Genomic DNA, 14,434 nt, shown 5'->3' with positions numbered 1-14,434 from the left:
AAAATAGAAACAACACAACATAAATATCCCTCAAATTTCTATGGCTAGGACAATTTTCAAATTTGGACTCTACATACAGAGATGGTGCTTTGGTTGTGTGAATGCGTATGTGTGTGTGTGTGTGTGTGTGTGTGTTAACAAAAACAAATCGAGGCAGCGACGCTGGCAGCGCAGGACAAATGCGTTATGTGCGTTATTGATTTTTAAAGACGCTCACACACACACACATCGAACCGATAGCTAGGAATAGGAAATAACGCCAAAGGATATATTTATTAAAATATATTGCAAAATAATTTTATAAGTCGGCGTCATGGGCAGCAGCTGCTGCATACAATTTTGGTATGTATATCCTGTCGGTAGTCGGTGGTTATTGACCTTGGGGGGGATTTTTTTGACAATGGGCGTGTCGCGCGCACATTGGCAGACGGTAGGTGTTAGGCGACGGGCATTTCTACGGCCGCTCTGCTACTGACCCAGAAAATGTGTTTGGTATTAAAATATTAATGGGACGCAGGCATTGGGCATAGGGTGGCGGTACGCAGTCGGGACGACGCCGCAGCATATCAGGTGACCCTAGGCGGGCACTACAAATAGATTTGTTTCCAGTCTGATGACATCAGCAACCGACGGCGACTAAGATTCTAATTCGATTAGGCGCACTTACAAGTGCCGTCAGACCTCCACCCTCCACCCAACCCATGCAGGCAACACACCTAAATAAACATTTTAATTGCGGCAAATAAACAGCACGCTGAGCCACATGAAAATCCTAGCCCACTCAAATCATAAAGTTCAATAGGGCTCAGAGGAAATGGCAAGTGAAGCGTAGTTTTAAAACTGTATTGAAAATTCGCTCGGATGGCACAGGGAAATTCAGTTATGAGGAAAACATATTTCCATTTTGCCGGCAAACAAACAAGCTACAAAAAAGCAGCAGCAGCAGCAAAAACAAGAATCATCAGGAAATGGAAATGGCAAGTTGTTGCCTGCGGTCGCATCACGCTGCGTATGCGTTATGTTATCTTACGTTCTGTTCAGTTCGGTTATTTATTTTATATGAACAATGTGTGCGAAATTATACAGACCAAAAAAATAGAAAAAAGTAACGGGTGACAGCTTCGTCAAAAGTATTTTGCTATAATGTATTTGTAGCAATAAGCAGTAAGTCACACTTGGTGAAAGAGAGAGGAAGAGAGCAGAGAGAGAGAGAGAAGGAGCAATGAGAGAGAGAGAGAGAGAAACAGGGAGTTGTCTGATTGTCTATCAGCCATTGTTTGATTATGGCCAAAAAACTTGGCACAGATTGGCAACATTTTGTGTTGTATTTAAAAATAAATCATGAGATTTACTTTGCAATTTATTGAACGAAATACCAAATAAGATGAGCTAAGTATTCCGTGTAATATTCCGACTAATAATGGCATTAAATATTGAGTCAAATGAAAATTAAATTTTGTAGCTATCAAAACTTTATTAATAATATTATATAGTTAAAAATATTTACAAAATATTTTAAGAATATTTTTAAATCAAGACTGACTTATATATTATATATTATTATGTGTTACCTTCTTAGATGCAGTCTGGATTCAAAAACTCTTTTAAAATATTTTTAACTATATATAATGATAAAACTATTTAAAACTATTTTAATAGAGCTTGATTAAAATCGGTACTTCAATAAAATGTTGACCCAAATATAAAAATAAGCTTCTACTCCCCTACCGGGGAAAGTATTTTTTTTTTTTTTTTGCTGGTGTTGAGTAGAGTCGACAGCAAGTAATGCGGTCAGTTGCGAGTTCAAACCCTGCCAGGGGAATATGGTGTTCGAATAAGCGGGTTCAGGGTATTCCCTAGTCGAGAGCTCCCGACTAGAACCTCTTGTTTCTTTTTAAATTTTCGCAATTAATCCCTAATCTAAATATATAATTTTGAGTTAAATGCATCTTAACTCTATTTGGTATATATCAATTTTTTTTACTTCCAATAGACTACTAAAATCATAATACTCTCGACCCTTAAGCGACAAACCTTCCTATTAAATAGTTTGATCAGCTTTATTCCGTTTGCTGACAGCTCGAATCTGAATACCGATTATCCTGTCACATTACACGCCCACGTGGGCTGCAATCAGTTCAGGCCGACAAATTGCAACTGCATTTTAAATGACAACAAAGCTGGCGCCCAACAACAACAACAGCAACAACAACAATAACAATAACCACAACCTCTGCATACTTGAAATGCCTGCAAACAAATTGCTGGCATCTGCTGCCGCACGTAAGCGCCTCTAACCTGCCAACGCGCCCACACCCCTCTCCAACCACGGTCGCTTTCAATGCCTCCTATTTGTGTCCATCCCCTGCTCCTGCTCTCATTCCCAATCATAATCATCGCCATACCAAAGCGCAGTCGTTGGCCACAATGCGCATTTAAACAGGCAAAAATGCGGCGCTAAAATTTATGTAGATACAAAACTGCAAGGCAGAGCACGGCAAAGCTGGGCAGAGGGGAGTGGTGGGGTGAATGGCTGTGGGGGTGGCTGCACATTTTCATTGAGTAAAATTGCCAGCAATATGAAGTCTGCTTAAGGGTGCAGCGGGGTAGCAGCAACACTCTCTACTTTAGGCAGCATATGGAACAACTTTATTGTTTATACATTTGATTTTTATGCTGGATTCAAGCGCAAGGGTAGAGATGAGGCTGGAGCAGGGGTTGCTGGCTGGCAGGCTGGCACTTGCAGTGCGTGCAAAGTGCACGTCGAACAACAACGCATAAATTCAACTGAAACAACAACGACAACAACCAAGTCGCTTGGAAAATGTCTATATATCATCATGTAGTACAAAAAGAGAGGGCTTTTGTTTGAGGGCGGCTGTACTGGTGTGTGTGCTTGTGTGCGTGTGTGTTTGTGTGGGGTGGGATGTCATATGCGGCCTGGAAATGACAAAACCTTTACCATAAAACTGGAAAACCAACCCCCAGCACATAAGATACACAGCGAGAAAATCGGCTATGCACAAATTCAAAAGCGGGACCTACAAGTAAAAAGAGAAAGAGAGAGAGAGAGAGAGCCCGCGTAAGCTCAGCCTAGCATGGCCTGGCTGGCGACTCAAACTACCCCTGTCGTCATCAACAACAAGAACAACAATAACATTAGCTCTATTGGGGGAGAGTTTTTCGCAATTGGAATGCGCGCGCAACCCTCGAAAAATGTTGGTGCGTGGTGACGACAGCACAACGTCGGCCGCTTCCTTTGGCTGCCTTTCAGTCAACTTTGGGTTTTCGTACGTGCAATTTCTCGCCCGGCTCGATGACGGACCGTTTCTGGCTGTCCAATATATGTTAAATGCCAAATACCAAAATGAATATCTACATATATATATATGGCAAAGAAAATTAAAACTCGCCAAGCCCTTGGATAGCTGTGAACTAGTGTAAAAAAAAATACAGGCCCAACAGCTGATGCAGCCATAAACTGCATATATTTGATATATACAGGCGGCATATATGTGTCTGATTGTGATATATCGTCGATCGTTGCGCTTGCCAGTGATATTGTCCTGTCACAGCAGTATTGTACGTTAAGCAATTGGTACTGCTGAGCCGGGGCATTAACATTGTTGAGCGTCGTTAGCAACCAAAAAGCCAGAAAAGCCACAAATCAGAGATGACAAATTCGGTTTCGGGAAGGGGACATAAAACAACTATTCCTCACTCACTCACCTTAGAGAAATTCAAAACACACACATACACGAGCGCATAAATTATGTATGCATGTGTGCGTATGTGTGTGTGCGTTTGTGTGTATATGTGTGTATGCGGAAAGACCGGAAAAATCAATTTTCCATTTTTAATTCAAAGCTAAAAGCGACGGCAGCAACTCGACACGCACACGCACAAGCGAGCTTATGTGTATGTGTATGTGTGTATACATGGATGTGTATGCGTGTGTATTTGATAGCAAGCCTAAAGGATAAGCAGGATGCTGCAAATCAGCAGCTAGGCCTGAGAAACACACACACACAGAGACTGAGATAGCAACAGTGAGCACGCGCTACAGTTTGTGAGAGGGAGAGGGAGAAGAAGAGAGCAAGAGAGAGGGCGGAGAGAGCAGTAGAGAGCTTGAGCGAGCGAGAAAGAAAGAGAGCGTGCTCAAGTATAGACAAATGCTGTGCGAAACGTTTTGGCAATTGAAACAAGACACCAAATTTTAAATACAAATATTAAAACCTTAATAAAAAGCTTACAAAAAATGCCAAAAAACACAAAATTCGTAAATAAAATATTTCAAATTAAATCAAAACAATAACGAAAAATGCAGCTAACAACAATTTTGGGCGCGACCACACCCACCAGCAGAGGGCGGAATGGGGTGTTTCAATTGCCAAAATGTTGCCAAGCAAAAATGCCGGGTATGCGATGTGTCCGGCTGCTGGTCCTTGGTCCTGCTGGGCTGCTGCGACTGCAGTCCCCCCCTCCCAAAAAAAAAAAAAACAACAAGAATATGAAATGTAAGAAAAAAGCAACCCCTAAAATCGTGGTATATGCGACGCAGCGCATTAAGGGCGTGAGGGCAAGGCGCATATAGCCAAAAAAAAAGTAGATGTGGAATAAAGGCATATTCCGAGAGCACAAAATGACAAAGAGATTTTTTTGGCAACAACAAAGATGAACTGAGATCTGCCACAGAGCCAGCTGAAACTGAGTTTTAATGCAGAGGCTGCAGCATCAGCTTAAGGGTTGCTTCCCCCATACAATCTGCCAAACGCTCTACATGCAAGTCGCAACGAGCTGATGATGATGAAGTTGATATTTTGTGTGTGTGTGTGTGTGTGTGTGTGTGGGGGGGGGGGGTATATAGAGCGGCGAATCAGTCGAGGCTTCAGTTTTTTGGTAATGCAAAAGGATGTGTTGTGCGTGGGTGTGTGTGTGTGCCTTTTCTAAATACCTTGAAATTGGTTAAGCGTTTGTTGTGCTTATCAAATTGACGACGCTTAACTGTGCTTCAGGTAGCCTAATTGCTTCAACAAGCCACCCACCGGGTCGTGTGTGCGTGTGTGTGGTGTGCAGCATTTGCATGTCGCATTTGAATTGGCTGTTTGAGCTAGTTGGAGTTAAGTTGCAGTGGTCCAATTGCAATTTAATATGCATTACGACAAAGTGGTTTTTATTATATGTGGCTTTTGTGGGCTTTATATAGCAAGATAAGCGCTAGCCGCAAAAGTTAAATATGAAACTAATCAGAAATTGCTATTTGATATGTGCACTAGGCCAGCCAAATGCAGAAAAGAATTCTGTACAATCAGTTCTAAACATATTTATATGAATCCAAATAAATATACATAAAATAATCCATCCTTAAACTGAAAGCCAACCAAAGGCTTTTCATAAGCTTCAATTGAAATGAGAAAGTGTTTGGCATGTTATTAGGCTATGAAAGTGTCTATGTCTTATATCAGAATATATATAATTCAAGATATGTAATGTGTGCAATAAAATGTATATAGCGACATTCAACTCTACATTTTTTCTGGTTCCAAAACAGTACTATCAAATATTTAAACAGATACATCAACCTGTAAATAAATTTGATTTCTCGTTTCTAAAAATTGCAGTTAATAATGATTCTGGCTGTGAACATATCTTTTAAGGCCTCGAATGTATTTAAGCTTTTAGGCTTAATGATAATTGACATATCTAGTCTTAAGAGCTCGATAATATATTCTTTTTATAGCTTTCATATTTGAAGCTTTGGGGCTTTGAAAAATGCCTTTTACGAACTCTGGCCTTAAATTCGTAAAAAAGTTGATCATTTCTATTAATGTAATATATATATATATATTTACTTTTTCATGAATGGTATGAAAAAAATTATGTAAAGTATAAACGAAAATTGTATTCTTTATCTGCAGCTCAATTAAATTGCATTTACATATTGCCTGTTTACACATTTTTTATGACTATAAACTATATAAACTAAGTTCATATAAAATTGAACACGCATATATATATAATATGAATAAACTTTTGCATATCAAATTAAACTTCCAATTGACCTTTTTTTTGCGGCTTCCCTTAAACAGTTTCTGATTAATTGCAATGACAACACTTAACGGGCTTGGGATCGAAGACGTTGATAAAAAAAAGTAAACGCATGAAAACGTGAGGAAATAAAGTTGACCTAAAAAAGACGCAACATTGTAGCCGGCGTCTGCGTGCGCACACACAAAGTGACACACACACACACGCACACACACACATGGTAATGCGAATGCTAATGCACATATGACACAGATGATGGAATAGAATGGCAAAATGGCAGACATGACGTAAACGCTGCTGGGAGTGTGTGTGTGTGCCTGAGTGCTGCGCGTTTAAAAATATGGAAACATCAAGTGCAGGCAAGCCTGTGCTCTTATGCAAATCGTCAGTGGTTTTGCCAGGTTATTAGGTGCTTGACAGAGCATAAAAAAGGACAACGGCGGTTGGCAGGGGTCAAGGGTCAGGGTGCTTAAGTGTTGGATAAAGACTGCAACCGCTCGCAACTGAGAGTTTCGAGTCCAAAATGAAACCATTCAAAATGAAACAAATGACAGCTACTTGCCACAGAGGAGACACTTATCCAACATATATGGCTGAGTAAGCATCAGGCAGGATTCTCTCCAGCTGCAAGTAATTTCCTTAATTAAAAGGTGTGACAAAAGCCGTGTGTGTGTGTGTGTGTGTGTGCGGGTGACGTGGGCGTGGCACCCAAGTGGCTCAAATTACAAAAGTAAATAAGCTGTGCGTGTGTGTGTGCGAATGTGTTTACCGCAGCAAGGACATTTAGCCAGCGGAAGCGCAGCAGCAGCTCATTGACATGCAAAACAGCAGCAGGATGTGATATGCGCTAAGCCTGTGGAGGCTAAGCAGACAGGAAGAAATACACACAGATTCACATAAACAGGCACACACACATAATAGCATAAGCTAAGGATGTACTAGTTAACTAAACCTTGAATCCTGGCACTTAGCTTAATCATTATTCATTTGTATGTAGTTGGCTGGTTGACATCGTTAGCGGCCGTTTGCCAAAAAACTCATAACAAACTTTTACTCCTTTGAGTGGATTTTGCTGCCACGAGTCAAATCCTGACGACATGTAATTGAATTTAATACGGCCCGAGGCAGCAACTAACGAGCCACAGTTATTCAAAAGGGTTGTTTTGTGCAAACGAAAAGTTTTTGTGTGCCTGTCCAAAGCTGTCAAAAATATAATTTGGCCACTTTGGCGAATTTGAAGTGGGTCAGTCGAGCGACGCAAATGCAAAAGCTTCGAAAAATGTGACAAATGACAAATGGCCACAGCAAAATAAAAAAGCTCGCACTCTTGGTGGAGCTTTAAGCTCTTTTTAAAAATTATTTTAGCTATAAAGCTTTCGGCAAAGCTTGCAGCAACTGCTTGACGTGTTGTGTCCTGCCTGTAAGCGGATCTGGTTTCTATAAATGGAGTTGAGCTTGGCTAAATTACAGTTGTCAAGCAGTTTAAATGCTATAAAGCAGTGCAAGAGGTTTACAGTCATATACAAATTACTAGCGAATCTAAAATTAGAAATGAGTTCTCAAACATACATGCAAATATAATTTAAGGTCCGCTTAGTACCATTTTAAAACCAAGTAAAGTTGATTGTTATTGTATTTGAAAAATAAAACACATTTTATGTGTTGTACGCAAACATTAGACTTCCAGAAATTATATTTTTTCCCAAGTTGAAGCACCTTTGGAAATGTGATCATTTGCATCTTGTAGATCTGAACTAAAAAGTCATGCAAATATACATATATACAATTCGGTAGACTATTCAATTTTTAATTTGAAATATGACATGTAGGATGTGATACCATCTCGGACTTGGTTAGCGAACACAAAGTATTGATAGTTTTGTATGCCTAAAAAACAAATGCTTTCATAAGATGTTATCATATCAAATTCTTTGAAAAACAGAATTTTTGAAAAATGTTAATAACATGTGTGTAAGAAAATTCTGTCACAGTTTGGCCCACATGATGCTTCCCAAATTTTGCATGGAGCTTATTGTTTACATATTTTCCACTAGGCACAACAAATAGCAGGCAATAGCTGACTCAGCTAAGCGCCAAGGCAAGTTGACGCAGTGCGAGCATAAACGCATCCTGCTCAAAGTCGCAGGATGCAAAAGTGAAGTGGTGCTTGAGAAATGCTTCAGTCGCATAGTGGAAGACCCGAAACCCAGCCGCGCCTCCTGCTCTCGTAGTGCTATACGGAGGCACTTGTCTGGTAAATGCTGACACCAAGCTTCGGCTCAAGTATTTTGCGGGCAAATAGTCCAGCAGTGTATGAGGTTAGGCCCGAGCATACTCATAAACTTGGTGGGGTGTGTGTCTGTGTGTGTGAGGGGAGTGGGACATGAGGCGCAATGTAATAAAAGTCACTCGAGTGACATTTTTGAGCTTGCAGCCATACAAAGCATAAGCAAAAAGCAAACAAAGCGAGCGCTAAGCCCCAGCTCCCAGTTTCAGCTAGAATTCTGAGCCCTCCGGCACTCAGTCTCTTGTTGCCGTTGCCGTTGCCTGTTGTTGTTCCTTTTCAGCCGCTTTTTAATCGATTATGGCGAACGTGTATTGTTTGCCGCAAATCCTGTCTGAGTGTTGCATTACAACAACAATTTCTGCTGGCAACAGTGCATGCTGCAACAGCAACAGATGCACCAGCAATCGTATTGGGGCTAACCGCGTGACACGACTAAGTACCATACGCGTGTGCTTCTTATCTTCATATCTTAGCACGAGTTATTGAACACAATATCCCCAAATAACTTCGATGTTCAGTTGTACTTTAAAGATGGCCTTTTCACATATACCAAATATTAAGATCAATACTTTATAAATCTTTGAGAAACGAAATGTAACATTAACATTAACTTGAAATTGTGAATTTTGTCATTGGCATGTATTCTTGGAACTATACTGAAGATTCGTTAAAAGCCCTTATAAGTGTATCTTATCTTGCCTTAAATGATATGTTAAATGATATTATATATCATATATAATAAGTCCTATAAAATAAAAATAGTCTGTGGTATAAAAACATTTTATTGGAACAAAAAAAAAAAATAAACAACACGCGCTCATCCCTAACTCGAATACCTCAAAAAACATTGTACATTGAACTTGCAGCCTATCTCATTGTGCTGAGCCATCAGCAATCAACTCTTATACATAAAGGAGTGGGTCTTGGTGGTGGTTGGGAGAATGCGCTCTTCAAAAATTAAAATGTTGCCCTTGTTAAAAGAATATTCCGCAACATATTCAATAAATTTTGTTATCTATGCAGCAAAATTGTCAAGTGTGCACTTGAGAAAACTCATCGTTCCTTACACAGAAGAATAAAGAAGAAGAAAATGGGTAGCTGCAAGGAATACCGTAGGGTGTTTTCACGCGATTTTCGGTTATTTCATACGCTTTGTTACCTTTCAAGGAGTGTGGTGGGTGGTGGTGCGCGCACATTTGCTTTTACACGTTTTCTTTTTGTTTTTGTCACGTTTTTTACTTTTTTTGTTGTTATGCGATCAGCGATTGTAAAAATGCACATTGTTTTCGTTCGTTTCCTTCGTTGGCATCGCGTTTAAGCTGCTTTTCCACCCTTCACAATTCAGCCACAGGAAATGCACGTCGTTAAAATGGCGACCGGTTCAGCTTTTAATATTGTTTTGTTCTTTTACTTGTCCTTTTCTTTTTTGCCATCGCATGCCGACATGTTGTGAACTTACCTGTAACATAATCAAAGAATATATTAAGATTGATAAAAATATATTTTATACGCATATGAGGCATAAAGTTCAAAATGGTTTGTTAAACAAGTATATGGCTAAATGACAAGCGTATGCTGCATGAGGCTTTGATATTTTTTATGACAGCTTCGTGTTTTTACATGTAATATTAAAAATATATATATTTTTTTTTTACGTACATAAAAACATATACACCATACAATGTGCGACATGTACAAACAGGAAAAATAATTAAACATAAATCAAAAATGTAGTTTTCATTTTTATATATTTGTTGATGTCATTTTTCCTTAAATTGTAATTATTCGTTTGTCTGTTTGTCAATTGTTTTATTTTCGTGCAGCAATATTAATTTACCGGGTTCTAAAATTGATAGATTAAACTCTCAGCTCATAAGTGAGGCTAATTTAAATATACGTTCTTTATGCTTATTTAAATTAATGTTTTATTTGGCTAAAAATAAGTTAAACAAGTATTATTGGTTTTCAACGCATGTACATTACTTCCAATGAAAACCAAAAACACCCACAACCAGCTAGAAAGCTTGGACAGCTACTTAGCAGACAGTTCGTACATTGACCTATCCCAAAAATATATCTCCAAAATGTGCTAAGTACTGGAGGCCAAAAACCAAACTTGGTCAGTGGCACATTGCATGTGGAGACTGAACTTTTGTTGATTCAACAGATTAACAGCTAATGAGGCGGGTGAGAGTGAACGGTATTTCGTTTTACTTATTTATTTCTTTTTTCGGGAGAAGTCATCAATAATAAGCACTTGTTGGGCGTAACAAGAGAGTACATTTGACTTTTTTAAAGCCGACTTTCGAATACTGTAGCAGACATATTGTAGATGTAGTTAATTTATGGACCTTGTTGCTATGAAGCTAATAATTGCTATAAGTGGTCAAGATATCTTAAGAAGAGAATTTATTTATCATAAATTAACAATGTTGCCCAAATGTGAAGATTTTGAACTAACTTCATATTTTAACAAATAAAATAATTCTTGACGGATCTCTGCCTATAGAGCATAAACACAAATATATATTAAAAAGTTTCATCAAGAATATGTAAACATTATTTATGAGACCGAAGCCATGTGATCTTCGTTCATAAAATGAAATAACCCTGTTAGGGTATAAAAACGAATGAAAAATTAATCTGCAACTAAAGTAAAAAGTGTGAAATGCTGCATATTAATAATGTTTTATTTTTTTGTTTGGCAAAGAGCCCAAATAAAACTTCGTACAGTAAATTATGACTGAGAGCTCAGAAATAAATGTTGCCAGTCAGTTGTACATGCGAGCTCGGCCGTGCAGTTAGCTGGTTTTAAAGTGCTTAAGTGATAAAAAAAGTGACTAAAATAATGAGTATGTGAAGTACGCACAAGGTATTTCAACAAGTACGCAAAAAATACTCAAAATGCAGCTGCTTGGATTGTTGTTTATTTGTCAGTCAGGTGATTATCTTGGACCAGGAGATGCAGATGTAGTTTGTGCGTCTACGAAAATTGCTCCAGTTTGGTCTAATGAACTTTCATTTTGCCAGTTTGTTTGTGGTACACTGCAGCTAAGCTGCATGAGGCAAAATCTATGGGCAGAATTAGGAATGTATACGATAGGAGGATTGAGGATTTCAACTACTCGAATGCTGATTACAGTGCACAGCAGGTCGATGCAGACAACAATCAATTGCTGGTGTTGGGGGAGGATGAGGTCGAGCTGCACGAGCAGGTGCGGCAAATACCCGCAGTGCAAGTAAAAGTGACAAATGAAGTGGAAAGTGCTATGATGAGGGCAACAACAGCAGAAGAAGATGAGGAGGTAAAAGCAGTATGGAAGGCGAAACGACTGCAGTCCAATGGAAATGACCAGAACAAGGACAGGCCTGAAATACAAATTGAAAGGACATCAAATCAGGACATCAGCAGCGGTAGCGGGGGCCTAATGAGCCCCGACGAGCTGCCAATATCGGAAAGGCATAATTCTGGCAACAACAGCAACAATGCGGGCAACATGGGCCAAACGGCTGATGAGCAACTATTGCGATTACAGGACTACAATTTACTGTACAATGCCGAGCGGCAGACATACTTTCAGCTGCACTCGAGCAATTGGCGTGGCACAAATAGACCGCCGCCATCGGGTGGCAATCGACTGTTGCAGCAGGTTGTTGGCAACACGCTGAGCGCCGCCTTTGGCCTGAATGCGAATGACGATAATGTTAAGAATACTTCCATGGAGATGACCACCACGCAAACGGTGCGGCTCTATGATGCCGCCTCCTTGCGACAATCGCGCTTCAACCCATTCCAACCGACGCGGTAAGTTATGAATGATTCAGTAGGAAATGTTTGTTGCACAATTTGTGCCTTGCGGTGGTCACGTACCACCTTTTTCTCTGCACTACACGTGCTTCATAGACTCAGCCATATATTAAAATGTTCATACAAAAAATAGGTGTTCCTTAAAAACTGATACACCTTTTTAGCACCCATAAAGTTTATCAGACGTTTCTTTTGATATATAATATGATGTTTACTTCGATATTTTTATTTATGGCTAACAATCAGCAAACACTTTTCTCTAATTGCAAAATATATATCAGATATATCATATTCAACCCGTTATAACCAAAAACTGTTGCTTTCTAGTTAATAATTACAAAGTTCACGAAATATATACAACAATTATTAACCATAATTAATTCCGTTCTTAATTAGAATATTGATTTCTTTCATGAATTTCATTATTTAGATTCGGTTTCTTATAGTACACAATTCTCCGATTAAATGCAAAACAAATATAAATCATCTATTTCAACTTCGCTCTGCTCCCTCTCTCTTTCCACTCACAACATCAAAATACACGGCTGGCTACTTGTTATAACAAAAAGCTAGTAGTTTCTAGTTAATAATTACAAAGTATACGAAATGTATACAACAATTATTAACCATAATTAATTCTAGCATGAATTTCATTATTTAGATTCGTTTTCTTAAAGCACAAAATTCTCCAATTGAATGCAATATTAATATGAATCATCTATACAAAACTTCTCTTTTATCCTTCTCTGCACCCACTTACAGCATCATAATACACGGCTGGCTGGGCAATGCACATGCCAATGTCTACAGCTATTTGGTCCCCGCCTACATGACCCTCGGCGACGGCAACTACAATATTTTCACCGTGGACTGGGGCCGTGGCGCCATTGCCGACTATATAACGGCCAGCTATAGGGTGAAGCCTGTGGGTCAGGTGCTGGCCAAGTTTCTGGACTTTCTGCACGAGGAGGCTGGCATGCGGTTTGAGGATCTGCAGCTGATTGGCTTCAGCATGGGCGCCCATGTAGCTGGCCTGGCCTCAAAACATTTGCAAACGGGCCGCGTGCGTGTGATACGCGCCTTGGATCCAGCTTTGCCGTTTTTTCGCTATGCCCAGGAGAAGGAGCGACTGAGTCGCAGCGATGCGGACTATGTGGAGGTATTGCACACGAGCGTGGGAAGCTATGGATTTGATCGCCCACTGGGCCACGTGGACTTCTATGCCAATTGGGGCAGCCAGCAGCCGGGCTGCTTTTGGCACGAGTGCAGCCATTGGCGTGCCTTTGCCCTCTTCAAGGAGAGCCTGGAGAAGATGGCCTTCGAGGCCAAGGGTTGTGAGACCAGTGAATGGCAGCAGTTGACGCGCTACAAGCGCTGTCCACAACCCACGGGCCAACGGCTGCACATGGGCGGCGATTTGGGCGAGTTATCAATGGAGCAGCTGGCGCAGCGTATGGGAGTTTATTATTTTGAGACCCAGGCGAAGGCACCGTACGATATGGGCGCAGCATTATAGTGGAGCAACATTCAGTGTGGAAAATGGCATGAAAAATGAAAATAAAAAATCCAAAATATAAAGAAAGCAAAGCAACCAGCACAACAACAACAACAACAACTACTACTACAACTACAACAACACAAACAGCGTAATGAGCAAATGTGTAGCGCGCATTTTTATTTCTAATTAGTAAGTGCATTTGTGTGTGCGAGTGCATGTATACTCATACATGTGTGAAAGTGTGTGTGTGTGTGCATACGTGTGTATTTCTAAAAGCTGCGCTGCAAAATTAAAAAATGCTGCCATGTGTAAAATGCTTTTCATGCCAGTCACAGTCAGGGAAAATAAAAAAAAAAACGTACACACACAACTTGCAACGAGCATGTGAAATTGTGAAAACCCAAAATGCCAGGCAAAGTAGTTTTCGCCGCCATTTTGCCTGAATATAAAAAAATATTACCAAACATCCGATAAACCCTTAAAGCATGCGACAGTTAATTAAGTAATTGCACAGATTTCCATGTTTTAAAATGTTAAATATTCATTTTAAATCAATTTTACATAGCTCTACAAGAATATGATTCCAATTTCCGTGAAGCATAGCCTGAACCATTGTTAAATTTGACCTACTTTGATTTACCTTTATATCGTATCATTTCTTTTAACTTCAATATAAAACATCATCTCAAAACGAAAGTCGACTTCATTTATCAACTAGTTTTCCTTTTGTTATAAATTTTCTTTTCTTTTTTGTTTTGTTTTCTCAATTTTTAATGTTGTTATCAAATTTAAT

The 14,434-nt window shown here is 39.6% G+C and overlaps 2 protein-coding genes across 7 annotated transcripts in view; one reads left to right on the top strand and one right to left on the bottom strand.

Moving 5' to 3' along the window:
* Positions 1–14,434, bottom strand: part of msi (RNA-binding protein musashi) — a 149,290-nt gene that overhangs the window by 12,082 nt on the left and 122,774 nt on the right. The gene's annotated exons all lie outside the window — the stretch shown is intronic.
* On the top strand, positions 11,109–14,320 carry LOC6632748 (lipoprotein lipase). The gene is made up of 3 exons (XM_002056435.4): positions 11,109–11,276; positions 11,366–12,140; positions 12,906–14,320. Exons 1-3 carry the CDS (start codon positions 11,240–11,242, stop codon positions 13,657–13,659), a joined length of 1,566 nt encoding a protein of 521 aa, XP_002056471.2. The 5' UTR covers positions 11,109–11,239; the 3' UTR covers positions 13,660–14,320.

Source organism: Drosophila virilis, chromosome 2 (assembly GCF_030788295.1).
Source record: "Drosophila virilis strain 15010-1051.87 chromosome 2, Dvir_AGI_RSII-ME, whole genome shotgun sequence".
Lineage (NCBI taxonomy): Eukaryota > Metazoa > Arthropoda > Insecta > Diptera > Drosophilidae > Drosophila > Drosophila virilis.
Note: the sequence above shows the minus strand (reverse complement) of the source record. Positions and strands in the feature narration are given on the sequence as shown.

What these genes read in the sequence shown, in the direction of transcription:
- LOC6632748 (XM_002056435.4), top strand. Translation starts at nt 11,240, where the DNA reads ATGCAGCTGCTTGGATTGTTGTTTATTTGTCAGTCAG. An exon ending in GTTGTTTATTTGTCAGTCAG is followed by an intron (nt 11,277 to 11,365) that starts GTGATTATCTTG and finishes TCATTTTGCCAG; the next exon opens with TTTGTTTGTGGTACACTGCA. An exon ending in AACCCATTCCAACCGACGCG is followed by an intron (nt 12,141 to 12,905) that starts GTAAGTTATGAA and finishes ACCCACTTACAG; the next exon opens with CATCATAATACACGGCTGGC.